Genomic DNA, 16,908 nt, shown 5'->3' on the forward strand with positions numbered 1-16,908 from the left:
GTGGGGTGGGGTGGGTGGGTGGCCGGTCACCAGCTGGTGGCTGTCCTAGTCTGGGAGGTACGATTTCTCCTTCCGTTTCATGTTGCCTACTGCCAAGGAACTGGCAGCCGCTATGAAGTTTTCCAAATCAGGGATGGTCAGGAAATTCAGGAGCCTACTCATTTTTCCCAGGAGGATCTGCATCTTCCGGGCCGCTGAACCACATTCTACCTCCAGGATTGCTTTCTGCCTCATTTCACTCAGCACCTCCGGGGTTATGGACTGTGGGAATTCAGAAAAGGTTGGGTGAGCATAAATGCTGCCCAGGCGTCGTGATTTCCACCCCAGGATCAGGCCCCCTGTTGGCCAAGACCAAGCCTTCTCTGGAAACTTCGCCGAGGGGCACGCCTCTGCTCCCGGCCTTGCCCCCAGCAGTACGTCTCTCATTGGCCTGGGCCTGTGGCCACCTGGCCGCAGAGATGTGGGCTGAGGACACACCGAAGCCTGACCCCAAACCAAAGAGTTGCCGGCTCCTGGGCCCTCAAGTGGCCTGCCTTGCAAAGGCTGTGCCTTCCTGGGGGTGTCTGGCTTCTCCCCGTGGATTCCTACCGAGGTGGGGCAGGGAGGGAGATGTCGTCGCACGAAGGGTCTTATTTAAGCCTTACAACGATGTGGTGTCCGTTTTGCAGACAATAATGGGCACGGGAAGTGTAGGAGGCCTGCCTGGTGCCTCACAGGAAGTGGACGGGCTGGCGTGTTCCTCCTAGGACACCCCAGCTGCCTGGCACAGATAGACCTGCTGACGAGTCACGTGTGTGCTGCGTTGCTTCATTTGGGGCCCACCCTCCACTGGCAGAGCCCCTGGGGCTGCCAGGCCTCCTGGACTCTGCCTACACCGGCCTTTACCTGCCCCTCCTCCTGGGCACTGGCTTCCTTTTGTGGCCCTCCTCCCTCAGTAAAACTGTCCGAAGGCCAGCGGCCCGGGTCCTCCCACCCCTGCCAACCCAGCTGCTCCCTTAGCTCATCAGCACGGTGCGGTGGGGGCCGAGTGGGTGGCTGGGGGACTGGGTCGGCCGCTCTGGGACATCTGGGGTAGGTAAGGACGTTCGGACATGACTATTCAGCATGCAAAATGGCAGGCCTCGCCAGGCCAGGTGACCAGCTGCCCACTTCTGGCTGTCTACCGTTCCCAGTTGGAAAACACCTCGGTCCTGGGCGAGCCGAACCCACCACATTCCCTCCGCTCCCTTCCAGTGATTTCATTCGGCCTCATTTTGCCCGAGTCTGCTGTTCGGTTGCTTTGTCCATCAACCTACTGCTCTGTCTGCTCACCTCCCGGAAAACATGTCTGTTTGTCTCTCTCCCCAGACAGGCAGTCCTACTTTCAGAGACCTCGAACGCCTCTCTGGTGGGTCTGGAAACAGAGCCTTCTGTGCATGGTGAAGGGGAAGTCAGAGCAAGAGCAGGGTCTTGTGTGGGTCCCAGTGGGGGCGGGGGACAAGGACACCCTATTCCTCTCCTGCACTCTGGGCCTGGGGAAGGGTCTCGAGAACCCACCTTCTTGCCCTCTTACAGTCAGAACCGCAGGGTACACACTCACCATTTGTAGTGGGTTGAACTGTGGTCCCCGAAAGCTATGTCTGAGTCCTAATCCCCAGCACCCGGGGCTCCCACACCCACCGCCCCGCACCATCACCTGGCAAGCTTTTAAGGCATGCAGATCTCCAGGCCCCTCCCCAGACTGACCGGTAACTGTGTTTGAAAACAGGGTTTTTGCAGCTGTCATTAAGGATCTCAGTATGAGGCCATCCAGGACTTAGTGTGGGCCCTAAGTCCAGCGTCGGGTGTCCTTACAAAAGAAAGGAGAGGGAGACTGGACACACAGACGGACCCAGAGAAGAAGGCTCTGTGAGGGTGGAGGGTTGAACCGATGCCGTAGCAAGCCAGCGAATGCCTGGGGCCACCAGAAGTTGGGAGAGGCAAGGAGGGACTCTCCCCGAGAGCCTGCGGAGGGAGCGTGGCCCTGATGATACCTGGATTTCAGACCTCTAGTCCCCAGGGCTGTGAGGGTGAGTTCCTGTTGTAAGCCACCCGATTTGTGGTAATTTGCTATGGCAGCCCGAGGACACGAATCCGTCTTGGCTACTTTCTTGCCCGACTTGGGCGGCACACCCTCAACTCCCCGGTGCTCATTTGTTTCAAGATGAGTGGTCTGGGGAGGAGAGATGAGGATACCCACGGCAGGACTGGGAACGTAGGTTTCCCCCTTGTGTCTGTCCCTGCCTACTGACGGGGCTGTCGTGTCAGGGGAACTACTGAATGTTGACACCTTTGCTTTCTCGTCTGAGCTCTTTGAGGCTGTCCGGCTCCTCGGCTCCAAGTCTCAAGGGCTCGGAAGTGACTGATTGCTTCTGTTGTGGTCAAGCATCAGGTCAGCGAAGGTGGCCGTGTCGGTTCTCCGTCGGTTGCAGAGATGCCGAACGTGGCCCAGAGAGAGGCCGGTGGCCTGGACCGGCAGGCAGCAGCCTGGCAGAGGGAGGTGAGACCTTACCTTGTACTTGGTGCCCAGGTTTAAGCGGATGTGCTTCTGTTGGTGGTTGAAGCAGAAGGTGATCTTGTCCTGGCTCCTTATTTGTACTTTGATGTACTGGTTGATTTTCAAGGAGATGGACTGGACGGGCGGCGCGTGGACGTGCAGGTTCAGATTCCACCAGTTCCAGGCCTTCTGGTATTTGCCTTTGGGGAAGTAGTAGCCCAGGTTTTGGCTCAGGCTCAACCTAGACCAGAAGGGATCAGGTAACCGTGGCGCTGGGCCCTTGTGCGAGGGGCAGAGCCTCTCCTGTGGCGAATGCAGACCTGCCCCCCTCCCCTGCCTCCTTCCCTTTCTCCTCCCTCCTGGCCTGGAGGCTCCCACACCCACCGCCCCGCACAATCACCTGGGAAGCTTTTAAGGAATGCAGATCTTCAGGCCCCACCCCAGACGGACAGAATGTGAATCCAGAAGGTGGGGGTCAGCCCTTCCCCAGGGTGCACAGCATCCTTCCCTTTGGGTTTTGGACCCGGAGAAGATGTGGTTATCTCTTGCCTGCCTTATTGGAGAATTTTTAAAAATGCTTTATGTGAGGCTAAGTCAAATGTCCTAAAACTTTTTTTGCCCGTAATTTTATGTATGTCCCTGAACAAGCCACGTATATTCTCTGAGCCTAAGTTTCTTCATCAAGAAAATAAAAGTAGTTCCTAGATTTCCCTAAGGTCTCTTCTGGCCTTTGAAAGCGAGTGTCACTGGGGACAAGAGGCCCTAATGAATGTCACCAGGTAATGATCTGAGAGAATTGGCTGAGTTTCTTGCCCCCGCTACTTAGCATCCAGTAACTTCTTCTACCTTTGAGGCATTGATTTCTGTACAAAAGGCCCCCAGGGCAAGGCAGATACCTCTGAGAACAAAGTTGTCAACTAGGAAATGAGGCATCTGGGTGGCTCAGTGGGTTCAGTGTCCAACTCTTGATCTCAGCTCAGGTCATGATCTCACAGTTCGTGAGATCTAGGCTCTGCACTAATGAATGGTGTGGAACCTGTTGGGGATTCTGTCTCTCCCTCTCTCTCTGCCCCTCCCTCTCTATCTCAAAATAAATAAACACACTTAAAAAATTAAAAAAAAAAAAACTCAGAAAAAGAAAAAAAAAGAAAGGAGAAAACCCCCAAACACACAGAAATTAAAAAAAAAAAAAAAACTTAAAGAATATGTAAGAAAATATTCTTAAAAACCAAGGCTGGGAGAGTGAAACAAATTTTTGGAAGTAAAAACAAGTCTGGTTTTGACTACCAAGAAGAAAAGCAGTATAAAGTTGATGCAAGACGGTAGGCATTTCCCACTCCATGACCACTTAGTAGGGAAGGGAAGTGGGAAATCCTGAAAACGCTGAGTACTTACCCCAAAAAGGTAGAGAAAGATTTTGAAGTGGCTGGATTACCTTGATTTGGCGGGATGAAGTTTCCCACTATTGCCAGAAATGGGAACTTAATGGGGCACCTGGGTGGCTCAGTCGGTTAAGCGTCTGACTTCGGCTCAGGTCATGATCTCACAGCTCGTGAGTTCGAGCCCCGCGTCGGGCTCTGTGCTGACAGCTCGGAGCCTGGAGCCTGCTTGGGATTCTGTGTCTCCCTCTCTCTCTCTGCTCCTCCCCCGCTTGTGCTCTGTCTCTGTCTCTCTCTCCCAAAAATAAATAAAATGTAAAAAAAAAAAATTAAAAAACATTGGAAACTTAAGTTCAGTTGCACTGAGATATTTAGAAGTTTGGTTTTGTGTACAATACATGAGACTCCAAAGCACTCACCACGCCCTCCTCTCTGAGCCACCTGGAACAGAGGGGCACTGGGTCTTTCTAAGGCAATTGTCACCAGGTTTGACTCTCAAGAAGCATGGAGGAGATACAGCCCGTGGAAGGGGTCACTGTGAGTCTGTGGTTGCTGTTTCACGCACGAGGAAGCAATGGCACGAAGGACAGAGTGCCTTCCCTGAGGTCAGGGACCTGCCTTGCTGCCCTCACGATACCCATCGTCCCCTTTGCAACATGTGCAAGTCGAAGAAACAAATTCACAAGCGAATGAGAGAGAGAGACTTACCCAGTGCGGGAGGACAGCTGTGCAGCCTGGGAATCAAACCTTAACCACACTGCTTCTCCTTGGAGAGGGATGTGTGGCTCTCTTAACCCAAACTTACCAGATTGCTTTGTTTTCATCGTAGAAGGTGGCATGGCCAGAGTTGTTGATAAGGGCCCGGACACAACCTTCTTCACTGTCTTCTAGAATGATATATATGAACTTTCTCTGTTTTGTACTGAGGATGAGCATAGCCAGCTTTCCTGATGGATAACTGGAAGACAGTTAAGGCACAAGCACCCTCTTGGGACCCCCAGGAAAGGCAGAGGACGCAGGGCTCAGGAAAACCCATGCCCCAGCCCCAAACCACAAACTTCTTAGGTGTCACATGTGTCAGTATGAGTGTCCCTGGGCTTCGGTGGATACTGTATTTGGCCTGATTCATCAGGAAAGAGAATTTGGAAGACAATCCCACTGGGGTAGAGAATTAATTTTCCATCACCTTGAGGCACCTGGGAAGAGAAAATGAGCTTATAAAAAGCGCACAGGGGCTGACTGTCCCAATTCAGAGTGTAGTGTTGTCACTAGAGTGCTGGGGGTCTATTTACTCTCTGGATGCCCACCCATCACTACCCCAGCCATTGCTACCACCATCTTGCTGGGGGTACTGAATAGGGAATCTCTTGGGGCCTCAGTTTACGTGTCTATGTGATGAGGCTGAAATGGATCACTGTGTGTGTGTGTGTGTGTGTGTGTGTGTGTGTGCACTCACAGGCACACACACAGATTTTATTTTTATTTTATTTTTAATGTTTATTTATTTTTGACAGAGAGAGAGAGAGAGAGAGAGAGAGAGAGAGAGAGAGCATGAATGGGGGAGGGGCAGAGAGAGAGGGAGACACAGAATCCGAAGCAGGCTCCAGGCTCCGAGCCGTCAGCACAGAGCCCAACGCGGGGCTCGAACTCACGGACCGCGAGATCATGACTGGAGCCGAAGTCGGCCGTTCAACCGACTGAGCCACCCAGGCGCCCCCACACGGATTTTAAACTATTATGTCAATGACTCCAGTGGTTATTGGTTGTATTTGTTTCCAAAGGCTGCCGTAACAAAGGAACACAAACTGGGTACTTTAAAACCCCAGAGATTTATTCTTTCATGGTTGTGGAGGCCAGAAGTCTGAAATCCGGGTATCAGCAGGTTCTTTCTGGAGGCTCCGAGGAAGAATTTCTTCCATGCCTCTCTCCTGGGGTTTGGTGATGACCTGGGATCCCTGTCGCTCCTTGCCTTGTCTACACGTGGCTGCAATGTCCACCTCCAGCGTCCCATAATGTCCGCCATGTGTCTGTGTCTTCACGTGGCCACCTTCTTGAAAGAACAGCAGACGTCCTGGATTAGGGGCCCGCTTCAGCATGACCTCGTCTTCACTACCTCCATAAAGACTGATTTTCCAAGTAAGGTTCCATTCTGAGGCACCAGGCGTTAGGACTTAGATAGAGCTTTTCAGGGGAATACAGTTCAACTCATAACATTGGCATCACTTGGGTGTTTTATGTCTTCTTGAGTCAGTTTTAGTGAATTATATTTTCCCGGGACGTTGTTCGTTTTAGGTAAATTTTCAAATTTATTGTCCTAAAATTGTTGTCATGTAGTGTTAAAAAAAAAAACCCTCTATTGCCCCTATAGTTATGACCTTGTCTTCATTCTTTTTATTGCGACTCTCTTCTCTCTTTTTTTTCCTGGATAAACCTTGCTCGAAGATTTGCCTATTTTACTAGTCTTTCCAGAGAACCAGCTCTTGGTTTGCTTCCTCTACTATCACTTTGTTTTCCATTGTATCAGTTTTCAGTCTTACTAGGATCATTTATACGCTCCTGTCGGTTTTCCATATTACTCTATTTTATTTTTCTAATTCCTTGAATTGAATATTGAGCTTGTTGGTTCTCCTCCTCCTCCTTAATACACGCCTTTAAAGCTATAGCACTTCTTGCAAAATACTGTTTTAGCTGTTTCACATGCATGTAGATGTTAACCGTGAGTTTCACTCTAAACATGTTCAAATTTCCAGTATGATCTCTTCTTTGACACCTATGTTATTTGCAAGTATGTCTTCAAATTTGCAAATGCACGGGGTGCTTTTGGAGATGTTGTTTATTATTACTACATATTATTAAATATTTACTTATTTATTATTAAAATTCACGGGGGTAAGAGAGCATAGTCTGTGTGGTATCAGCTCATGGGAGAGGATAGTGTTTGCTGGGACTTGCTTAGTGGCCCAGTTGTGTCATCAATTACCATAGCTATTTCACATGTAGCTATTTCTTTGAGAAGGACCCATGTCCTGGTCTTGTGTTCCCATCTGGGCATTACAACCCACGCTCCTGGATTATCAGGATGCGCCGTTCTCCCACCTCTCGCTCTCCCCTCCCCAGCACCCGGCGACCCCCTGCCTCCCGCTTCCCACACTTGCGCTCTCGTCGTACCCTTCTGGCGTTCAGTTTCTCTATTTGTGGTGTTGATTATTTCTCTGACTTTCTTACACACTCTGCTCTGTGTTTCTGACGCTTTGTACATTTCATCTACATTTCCCAGATGTTTGCAGCCGGAAGGCTTTTGGGGTCAAATGTCCCACCCCACTCTAATTGGAACTCAGATTGGTGGTTCTCCAATTAGCATTATTGTTTTTTACATGATTATTTATATATTTTTGAGAGACAGAGAGAGAGGGAGGGAGGGAGAAAATATGCAAGCATGGGCACACTGAGGACGGGCAGAGAGAGGAGACAGAATCCCAAGCAGGCTCCGCACTGTCAGCGCAGAGCCCGACGAGGGGCTCGAACTCGTGAACCATGAGATCGTGACCTGAGCCGAAACCAAGAGTTGGATGCTCAACTGACAAAGCCACCCAGGCGCCCCACCAACTATTATCTTTAACGATGAAGGCCCGTTTGTTCAAGAAAGCTTACAGCAGAATGCCCACATCTTAGGCGATGAAAGAAAACGATACAGTTGCCTGAGGAGCTGGGGCGGAGGGCTCCTGAGGGCATCCGAGTGAAAACCAGTCTGTGAGGTGACAAAGATCTGCAAACCGACTCCAACCCCACACCCAGCACTGTGCTGAACACTTTACCTCCACAGTGTGAGGACTCTGCAAGGTAGGCACCGTCACGATCTCCCTTGAAGACGAGGCTAAATGACTCACACAAAGTTATCCCGTGAGAGGAGAGCCAGAGTCCAGGAATCTGCCCCTTGCTTGCCTCCAACCAGTAAGCTCCCAGCCACTTCCCACATTTAGTCTGCAAATCACTGCTCTTTTCTTTTTTAACCTAAAACAGGTGCTTTGTAAAGACATCCGGGGTTGGTTTGTTCCTGATGGCCTGTAAGAAGCTTCTAGACATTGCTCATGGGAGAGGATATTTGTAGTTTAGGTCTTATTTTCAAACGCCCCCTGAAAGCCAGACTTTCTTGAGAGGCTTTCTGCCTGTCAAATCCAATTGTCATGTAATGACATTTTCCTAGTGATGAAGACCCCACGGGCAAAGCAAAGTCTTTGACACAGAGGAGAAATTGTCACATTTATATAATAAGTGGCTTATCTAAAAGCCTAAATCTCATCACCATTTGCCTGGGGACAGGGTATGAGAGTGGGAGCTAAAAGTTAGGAGAGAAGGGACTACATCTCAGGCCCTCCCTTCAGTTCTACTAGAGAGGAAACTGCCTCACGGGCAGGGCCCTGTGCTATGAGACAACGGCTGTCTGTCCCTGAGCTCTCTCTCTGTGGCCGTCTGTCCCTGAGCTCTCCCTGTAACCATCTGTCTCTGAGCTGTCTCCCTGCAGCTGTCCGTCCCTGAGCTGTCCCTCTATGGCATCTGTCCCTGAGCTATCTCCCTGGTCCATCCTTGAGCTATCCCTGTGGCCATCTCTCCCTGAGCTGTCTCCCTGTGGCCGTCCATCCCTGAGCTGTCCCTGTGGCCGTCTGTCCCTGAGCGCTCCCTGCCTGCTGTGGAGCTGCTGGCTCCTGGGCTGGCCGGGCTGGCCCCTGCCTGAACACGAGCACACACTTCCAAACAGTGCTACCTGACTCAGCAAGCTACCTGGAATTTATTGCTCATCTGAAAAAAACAAAAAACAGCCAAATGTTCCACTCCTCATGGGCCTTTTGGGCAGCCCCATGTCGTGGGGTGGATTAGGAAGGGACCTCTGCTTAGATCACTTAGTGGGAAACTTCCCCTTGGCTGCAAGGATATTTAGACAGACGCTGCAGGAGTAAAACTCTGAGGCAGGACAGGACAGGGATTGTGGGAAACATGGGGTTCGCCAGCCCAGCTGGAGTAAGAAGCCAAGGAAGTTTTCACTGATATATTGGAAGTGAGGAAGCTGGAACCTTCTGAGGGCTTCCAACATCCTTACCATTCACTGCTTGGTACAACCTAGAGAGCCGCCCGGCTTTCCTTCGATTTCTCCGTCCACAGGAGTTCTGGCTGCTCCACTGACTTCCTTGTTCACACAGGCCCAAGAGATGAAGCGAGACTGAACTTTCCATTCCTTCCATGGAGGCTGAAAGAGTCATACCTTGGTTGACAGTATCGGTTTCCAGTTCTCTCCTACTTTTGCCACAAGGTGAAGCAACCCTCGTCATTTTAAGATGTTCGGCTTCTTATCCTCTTAGTGCAAACTGCTTTCATTTTCCTTTGGACACACGGCAGAAATGCGTTTCCCAGTTCTCTGGCATCTAGGTGGGGTCATGTGACTTGTTTGGTGAGTAGAATGTAAGCCTAGACCTTGACTTCACTCCTGTCCACGCAACAGGATACAAAGGACTCCACGATGGCGGAGACCCACCAGAAAGGAGCCCAGAGCCCCCAGAGCCAGCCTTGGAGGCTCAAAATCTCGAGTCTTACTCTGACTCACCAGGCTCTACCTGAACAGGGCATCTGAGCCCATTTCCCATCCTCCTCACTTGCTCACAGCTGTCCTTGAGGAAAGGCCTCAGGGCCTTTGCAACTCTTTGCTCCGCCCCTCATTTCATGCATGCCTAGACTCAAAGGGCACTTCCCCAGCTGCCTTATACTTATCAGAACAACTCTCCGCTCCGGCCAACAACCCATGAGCCCCTGAGGCTACTTCATCCGTGGTTCCTAACAATACCTGACATAGCACTGACCAGGATTGTTGTGCATTGGCTGTCTCCTCAACTGGAACAGAAGTTCCGTGGGCACAGGACCTTTGTTTTGTTCACCCTTCTATCTCCAGCACCTAGAAGAGGACCTGGGCATAGTAGATTCTCACTTTATATGTTCAGAAGGCATACAGTCTATCACATCTTCCTAATGCCCCCTTCAGCGCCTCTTTTTTTGAGCTTCAGACCTGATCGCTAGCTCACTCTGAGGGACTCCACTATTTTGAGATGTTTTCACTTGTGTGCGGTATCCATATACTATGATACACATTTTTATAACTGTACTGTGTAGGTGTTTTTTTTTTTTTTTAATAGGCTTTATTTTTTAGAGCAGGGCACAGCAAAGCTGAGCAGAAAGTACAGAGATTCCCATATGTCTTTTGTCCCTAACACATGCTCAGCCTCCCCCACTACCTACACCCGGCACCCACTGTCCGTTATCGTCAATAAACCTGCATCGGCACATCACTACCGCCCAGAGTCCATAGGTACGTTAGGGTCCACTCTTGCTGTTGTACATTCTTTGGGTTTGGAAAAGGTATCACGGCGTGTATCCATCACACTGTGCCGTTTTTTTTTTTTTTTTTTCAACGTTTTTTTTATTTATTTTTGGGACAGAGAGAGACAGAGCATGAACGGGGGAGGGGCAGAGAGAGAGGGAGACACACAGAATTGGAAACAGGCTCCAGGCTCCGAGCCATCAGCCCAGAGCCTGACGCGGGGCTCGAACTCACAGACCGCGAGATCGTGACCTGGCTGAAGTCGGACGCTTAACCGACTGCGCCACCCAGGCGCCCCACACTGTGCCGTTTTTACTGCCCTAAAAATCCTCTGTGCTCCATTGATTCATCCCCCCTTTTAAACTTCTGGCAACTACCGATCTTTATACTGTTTCTCTAGTTTTGTCTTTTCTAAAATGACATATAGTTAGAATACTCCATATCTTTTCAGGTAAGTCTCCTTGACCTAGTAACATGAATTTCAATTTCCTCCACGTCTTTTTATGGCTTGGTAGCTCATCTCTTTTTAGCACCGAGTAAATATTCCATTGTACGGATGTACCACAGTTTACTTACCCAGTCCTCATGGGATGGCTTTTTGTTTGTGCTTTTTGTGTTTGTTTGGCAGAGTAATGATTTTATTTTAGAACATCTTTGCAGAAAACATGGTCCGATGAGGTATAATCTTATCTTTCGTTTTCTTTTCAAATTTTCATTTAAATCCAGTTAGTGAACATACAGTGCAATATTGGTTTCAGGACTAGAATTCAGTGATCATCACTTACATACAACACCCAGGGCTCATCATAACAAGTGCCCTCCATAATACCCATCACCCATATAGCCCATCCCCCACCCCCCTCCCTCCATCAACCTTCAGTTTGTTCTCCATCTTTAAGAGTCTCTTATGGTTTGTTTCCCTCTCACTCTCTTTTTTAAATCTGCCTCTCATATGTTCGTCTTTTTCTTAAATTCCACATATGAGTGAAATCAGATGGTGTCTGTCATTCTCCAGCTGACTTATTTTGCTCAGCATAATACACTGTAGCTCCGTTTACGTCATTGCAAATGACGAGATTTCATTCTTTTTGATGGCTGAGTAATATTCCATCGTAGATGTATACTACATCTCTATCCATTCATCAGCCGATGGACATTTGGGCTCTTTCCACAGTTTGGCTATTGTCGATAGTGCTGCTATAAACATCGGGGTGCGTGTATACCTTCGAATCAGTATTTTTATATCCTTTGAGTAAATACCTAGTAGTGCAATTGCTGGGTCGTAGGGTAGTTCTATTTTTAGCTTTTTGAGGAATCTCCATACTGTTTTCCAGAGTGGACGCACCAGTTTGCAATCCCAGCAACAGTGTCAGCGGGTTCCTCTTTCTCCACAACCTTGCCAACATCTGTTGTTTTCTGTGTTGTTAATTTTAGTCATTCTGACAGGTGAGAGGTGGTATCTCATGGTTTTGATTTGTATTTCCCTGATGATGAGTGATGTTGAGCATCTTTTCACGTGCCTGTTACTCATCTGTATATCTTCTTTGGAAAAGTGTCTACTTATGTCTTCTGCCCATTTTTTCACTGGATTATTTGGTTTTTTTGGGTGTTGAGTATGAAAACTCATACTCAACAATTTATGGATTTTGGATACTAACCTTTTGTCAGATATGTCATCTGAAAATATCTTCTCTCATTCTGTAGGCTGTCTGTTAGTTCTGTTGGTTGTTTCCTTCACTATGCTGAAGCTTTTTAACTTGATGAATAGTTGATTTTTGCTTTTGTTTTCCTTGCCTCCAGTGATGTGTTGAGTAAGAAGTGGCCATGGCCGATGTCAGAGGTTGCTGTCTGTGTTCTCCTCTAGGATTTTGATGGTTTCCTATCTCACATTTAGGTCTTTCCATTTTGAATTTATTTTTGTGTATAGTGTAAGAAAGCGGTCCAGTTTCATTCTTCTCCACGTAGCTGTTCAGTTTTTCCAGCATTATTTGTTGAAAGACTGTCTTTTTTCCATTGGATATTCTTTCCTGCTTTGTTGAAGATTAGTTGACCATATGGTTGTGGGCCCACTTCTAGGTCTTCTGTTCCACTGATCTATGTATCTGTTTTTGTGCCAGTACCATACTGTCTTGATGACTACAGCCTTGTAATACAGCTTGAAGTCCAGAATTGTGATGCCTCCAGCTTTGCTTCTTTTTTTCAGGATTGCTTTGGCTATTCGGGGTCTTTTGTGGTTCCATTACACATTTTTAGGATTGTTTGTTCCAGCTCTGTAAAAAATGCTGGTGGTATTTTGACAGAGATTGCATTAAATGTGTAGATGGCTTTGAGTAGTATAGACATTTTAATAATGTTTGTTCTTCCAATCATGAGCATGGAATGTTTTCCCACTGCTTTGTGTCCTCTTCAAGTTCTTTAATAAGTGTTCTATTGTTTTAGGTATCTTATGGGTTTTGGTGTAATTCTAAATGGGATCAATTCCTTGATTTCTTTATCTGCTGCTTCATTATTGGTGTACAGAAATGCAACAGATTTCTGTACGTTGATTTTATATCTTATGACTTTGCTGAATTCGTGTATATTTGCAATTTTTTGGTGGAGTCTTTTGGGTTTTCTATATAGAGTATCATGTCATCTGCAGATAGTGAAAGCTTGACTTCTTCCTTGCCCATATGGATGCCTTTTACTTATTTTTGTTGTCTGATTGCTGAGGCTAAGGCTTCCAGGACAATGTTAAATAGTAATGGTGACAGCGGACGTCCCTGTCTTGTTCCTGACCGTAGAGGAAAAGCTCTGTTTTTCCTCATTGAGGATGATATTAACTGCAGGTCCTTTCTATATGACCTTTATGCTGATGTTGAGGTATGTTCCATCTATACCTACTTTTTATCAAGAATGGATGCTATATTCTGTCAAATGCTTTTTCTGCATTTATTGAAAGGACCATATGATTCTTATCCTTTCTTTTATTAATGGGGTGCATCACATTGGTTGATTTGCAAATACTGAACCACCCTGCAGCCCAGGAATAAATCCCACTTGATTGTGGTGAATAATTCTTTTAAGGTACCTTTTAAGGTACTGTTGAATTCGATTTGTTAGTATGTTGTGGAGAATTTTTGCATCCATATTCATCAGGGATATTGGTCTGCAATTCCTTCTAGTGGGCCCTTTGTATGGCTTTGGAATCAAGGTAATGCTGGCTCCATAGAAGGAGTTTGGAAGTTTTCCTTCCATTTCTATTTTTTGGAACAATTTGAGAGGAATAGGTAATAACTCTTCTTTAAATATCTGGTAGAATTCCCCTGGGAAGCCATTTGGCCCTGGACTTTGGTTTGTTGGAAGTTTTTGATTATTGATTCAATTTCTTTGCTGGTTATGGGTCTGCTCAAGTTTTCTATTTCGTCCTGTTTCATTTTTGGTGGTTAGTATGTTAATAGAAATTTGTCCATTTCTTCCAGATTGCCCAGTTTGTTGGCATATAATTTTTCATATATTCTCTTATTGTTTGTGCTTTTGTGGTGTTGATTGTGATCCTCCTCTTTCACTTGTGATTTTACCTATTTGGGTCCTTTCTGTTTTCTTTTTGAGAAGTCTGGTTTATCAATTTTATTAATTCTTTCAGAGAACCAGCTCTTAGTTTCATTGATCAGTTCTACTGTTTTTTGTTTGTTTGTTTGTTTCTATATTGTTTATTTCTGCTCTAATCTTTATTATTTTCCTTCTTCTGCCGGCTTTAGGCTTTATTTATTCTTCCTTTTCTAGATCATTTAGATGTAAGGTTAGATGGTGTATTTGAGACTTCTCTTGCTTCTTGATGTAGGCCTGTATTGCAATATACTTTCCTGTTAGGACTGCCTTTGCTGCATCCCAAAGGTTTTGAATGTTGGTTTTCATTTTCATTTGCTTACATGTACTTTTTAGATTTCTTCTTTAATTTACTGGTTAACTTATTCCCTCTTTAGTAGTAGGATGTTCTTTAACCTCCATGTGTTTGTGGTCTTCCTAAATTTTTTCTTGTGGCTGACTTCAAGTTTCATAGTGTTGTGGTCTAAAAATATGCCTGGTATGATTGCAATCTTTTTGTACATGTTGAGGGCTGATTTGTGACCCGGCAAATGATCTATTCTGGAGAAAGTTCCATGTGCACTTGAGAAGAATGTGTATTCTTCTGCTTCAGGATGAAATGTTCTGAATATATCTGTTAAGTCCATCCACTCCAGTGTATCATGCAAAGCCATTGTTTCCTTGTTAATTTTCTGCTTACATGATCTGTCCATTGTTGTAACTGGGGTGTTAAGGGTCCCTTACTGTTAATATATTATTATCAATGAGTTTCTTTATGTTTGTCGTTAATTGATTTATATATTTGGATGCTCCTAAATTGGCTGTATAAGTATTTACAATTGTTAGATCTTCTTGATGGATAGGCCCCCTAATTATGATATAATACCCGTCTTCATGTCTTATTACAGTCTTTATTTTAAAATCTAGTTTGTCTGATAGAAGTATGGCTACTCCAGCTTTCTTTTGACGTCCATTAGCATGATAGATGGTTCTCCATCCACTCACTTTCAATCTGCAAGTGTCTTTAGGTCTAAAATGAGTCTCTTATAGGCAGCATATAGATTTTAAAAAAATCCATTCTGATACTCTTTGTCTTTTGATTGGAGCATTTAGTACATTTACATTCAGAGTGATTATTGAAAGATATGAGTTTAGTGCCATTGTGTTACCTGTAAAGTTAGTATTTCTGGTGATGTTCTCTGTTCCTTTGTAGTCTTTGTTGCTTTGGTCTTTTTCCCCCCACTTAGAGAGTCCCTTTAATATTTCTTGCAGGGCTGGTTTAGTGGGTACAAACTCCTTTAGTTTTTGTTTGTCTGGGAAACTCTCTCTCTCTCTCCAGCTTTGCTGGATAATGTATTCTTGGCTACATATTTTTCCCATTCAGCTTGTTGCCATTCCCTTCTGGCCTGCCAAGTTTCTTTGGACAGATCTGCTGTGAATCTGATTTGTCTTCACTTTTAGGCTAAGAATTTTTCTCTTGCTGCTTTCAGGATTCTTTCCCTGTCTGTGTAATTTGTGAATTTGACTATGATATGTCTAGGTGATAGCTGGTTTTTTTTGAATTTATTTTTTAATGTTTATTTATTTTTGAGAGAGACAGAGACAGAATGTGAGTGGGTTAGGGGCAGAGAGAGAGGGAGGCACAGAATCCAAAGCAGGCTCCAGGTTCCGTGCTGTCAGCACAGAGCCTGATGCGGGGCTCGAACTCACGAACTGTGAAATCATGACCTGAGCCAAAGTCAGTCGCTCAACCAACTGAGCCACACAGGCGCCCCTAGTTTTTGTTGAATTTAATGGGAGTTCTCTATGTTTCTTGGATTTTGATGTCTGTGTTCTTCCCAGATTACAGAAGTTTTCAGCTATAATTTACTCATATAAACCCAGATTATAGAAGTTTTCAGCTGTAATTTGCTCATATAAACCTTCTGCTTCCTTTTCTCTTTCTTCATCTTCTGAGACTCCTATGATACAAATGTTATTACATTTTAAGAAGTTGCCAAGTGGGGCGCCTGGGTGGCGCAGTCGGTTAAGCGTCCGACTTCAGCCAGGTCACGATCTCGCGGTCCGTGAGTTCGAGCCCCGCGTCAGGCTCTGGGCTGATGGCTCGGAGCCTGGAGCCTGTTTCTGATTCTGTGTCTCCCTCTCTCTCTGCCCCTCCCCCGTTCATGCTCTGTCTCTCTCTCTGTCCCAAAAATAAATTTAAAAAGTTGAAAAAAAAATTAAAAAAAAAAAAAAAAAAAAAAAAAAAAAAGAAGTTGCCAAGTTCCCTAAGTCTACCTTCATGATCCAATACCTCTCTTTCCCTCTTCTTTTCAGCTTCATTATATTCTATAATTTTATCTTCTGTTTCACTGATTAATTCCTCTGCTTTGTTGATCCTCACTGTTATGGCATCTATTCAGGTTTGTACCTTGGGTATAGCATTTTTAATTTTGGCCTGACTAGATAGATTTTAGTTCTTTTACCTCTGCAGTAAGGGATTCTCTAGTGTCTTCTGTGCTTTTTTTTTTTTTTTTCAAGCCCAGCTAGTATCCTTATACTTGTTGTTTTAAATTCTAATTCAGACATCTTACTTATATCTGTATCGATTAAACCCCTGGCTGGTTTCTACTTCCTGTTCTTTCTTCTGGGGTGAATTCCTCCGTCTTGTAATTTTGTCCAGAAAAAAAAAATCTAGATCCTAGCTGTGTTTTGGTCTGCTTGTTAAAAGAAGCTAGATCCAAGATATATATATAGTAAAAAATTAAATAATTAAACATTGAAAAATTAAAAAATAAAAAGGAAGCTAGATCCTATTTCCCCTAGAGCTGAAGCTTTGTGGCACTCTATGGTCAGTGGACTTGGTGCAGGTGAGTGGTTTGTGCTGGTCTTCTGGGGGAGGAGCCTGTTGCACTGATTCTCAGGTGGCCTTGCCCTAGTGAAGATGCACCTGCAGGGCACAGGGGGTGGGGCTTTGTGTAGTGGCTCTGGGCTCCTTTTGGCAATACTGTTTAGCTCACTGCGGTTAGTCACTGCAGGTGGGCAAGGAATGAGGTTTTTTTTTTTTAATTTTAATTTTTTAATTTTATTTTTTCTTCTCTTGT

The 16,908-nt window shown here is 45.8% G+C and overlaps 1 protein-coding gene across 1 annotated transcript in view; it reads right to left on the reverse strand.

Annotated features, from left to right (window-relative positions):
* Positions 1-16,908, reverse strand: part of ERICH6B (glutamate rich 6B) — a 69,866-nt gene continuing 52,958 nt past the window's right edge. The window contains exons 9-12 of the mRNA XM_053903235.1: positions 5,005-5,090; positions 4,700-4,852; positions 2,531-2,756; positions 1-261 (exon numbers count right to left, since the gene is read on the reverse strand). Of these exons, the coding sequence (XP_053759210.1) occupies positions 46-261; positions 2,531-2,756; positions 4,700-4,852; positions 5,005-5,090 (681 nt within the window). The 3' untranslated portion in view covers positions 1-45. The remainder of the gene's footprint in view (positions 262-2,530; positions 2,757-4,699; positions 4,853-5,004; positions 5,091-16,908) is intronic.

This window comes from Panthera pardus, unplaced genomic scaffold, assembly GCF_024362965.1.
Source record: "Panthera pardus isolate Hobbes unplaced genomic scaffold, ASM2436296v1 HiC_scaffold_1, whole genome shotgun sequence".
Taxonomy (NCBI): Eukaryota; Metazoa; Chordata; class Mammalia; order Carnivora; family Felidae; genus Panthera; species Panthera pardus.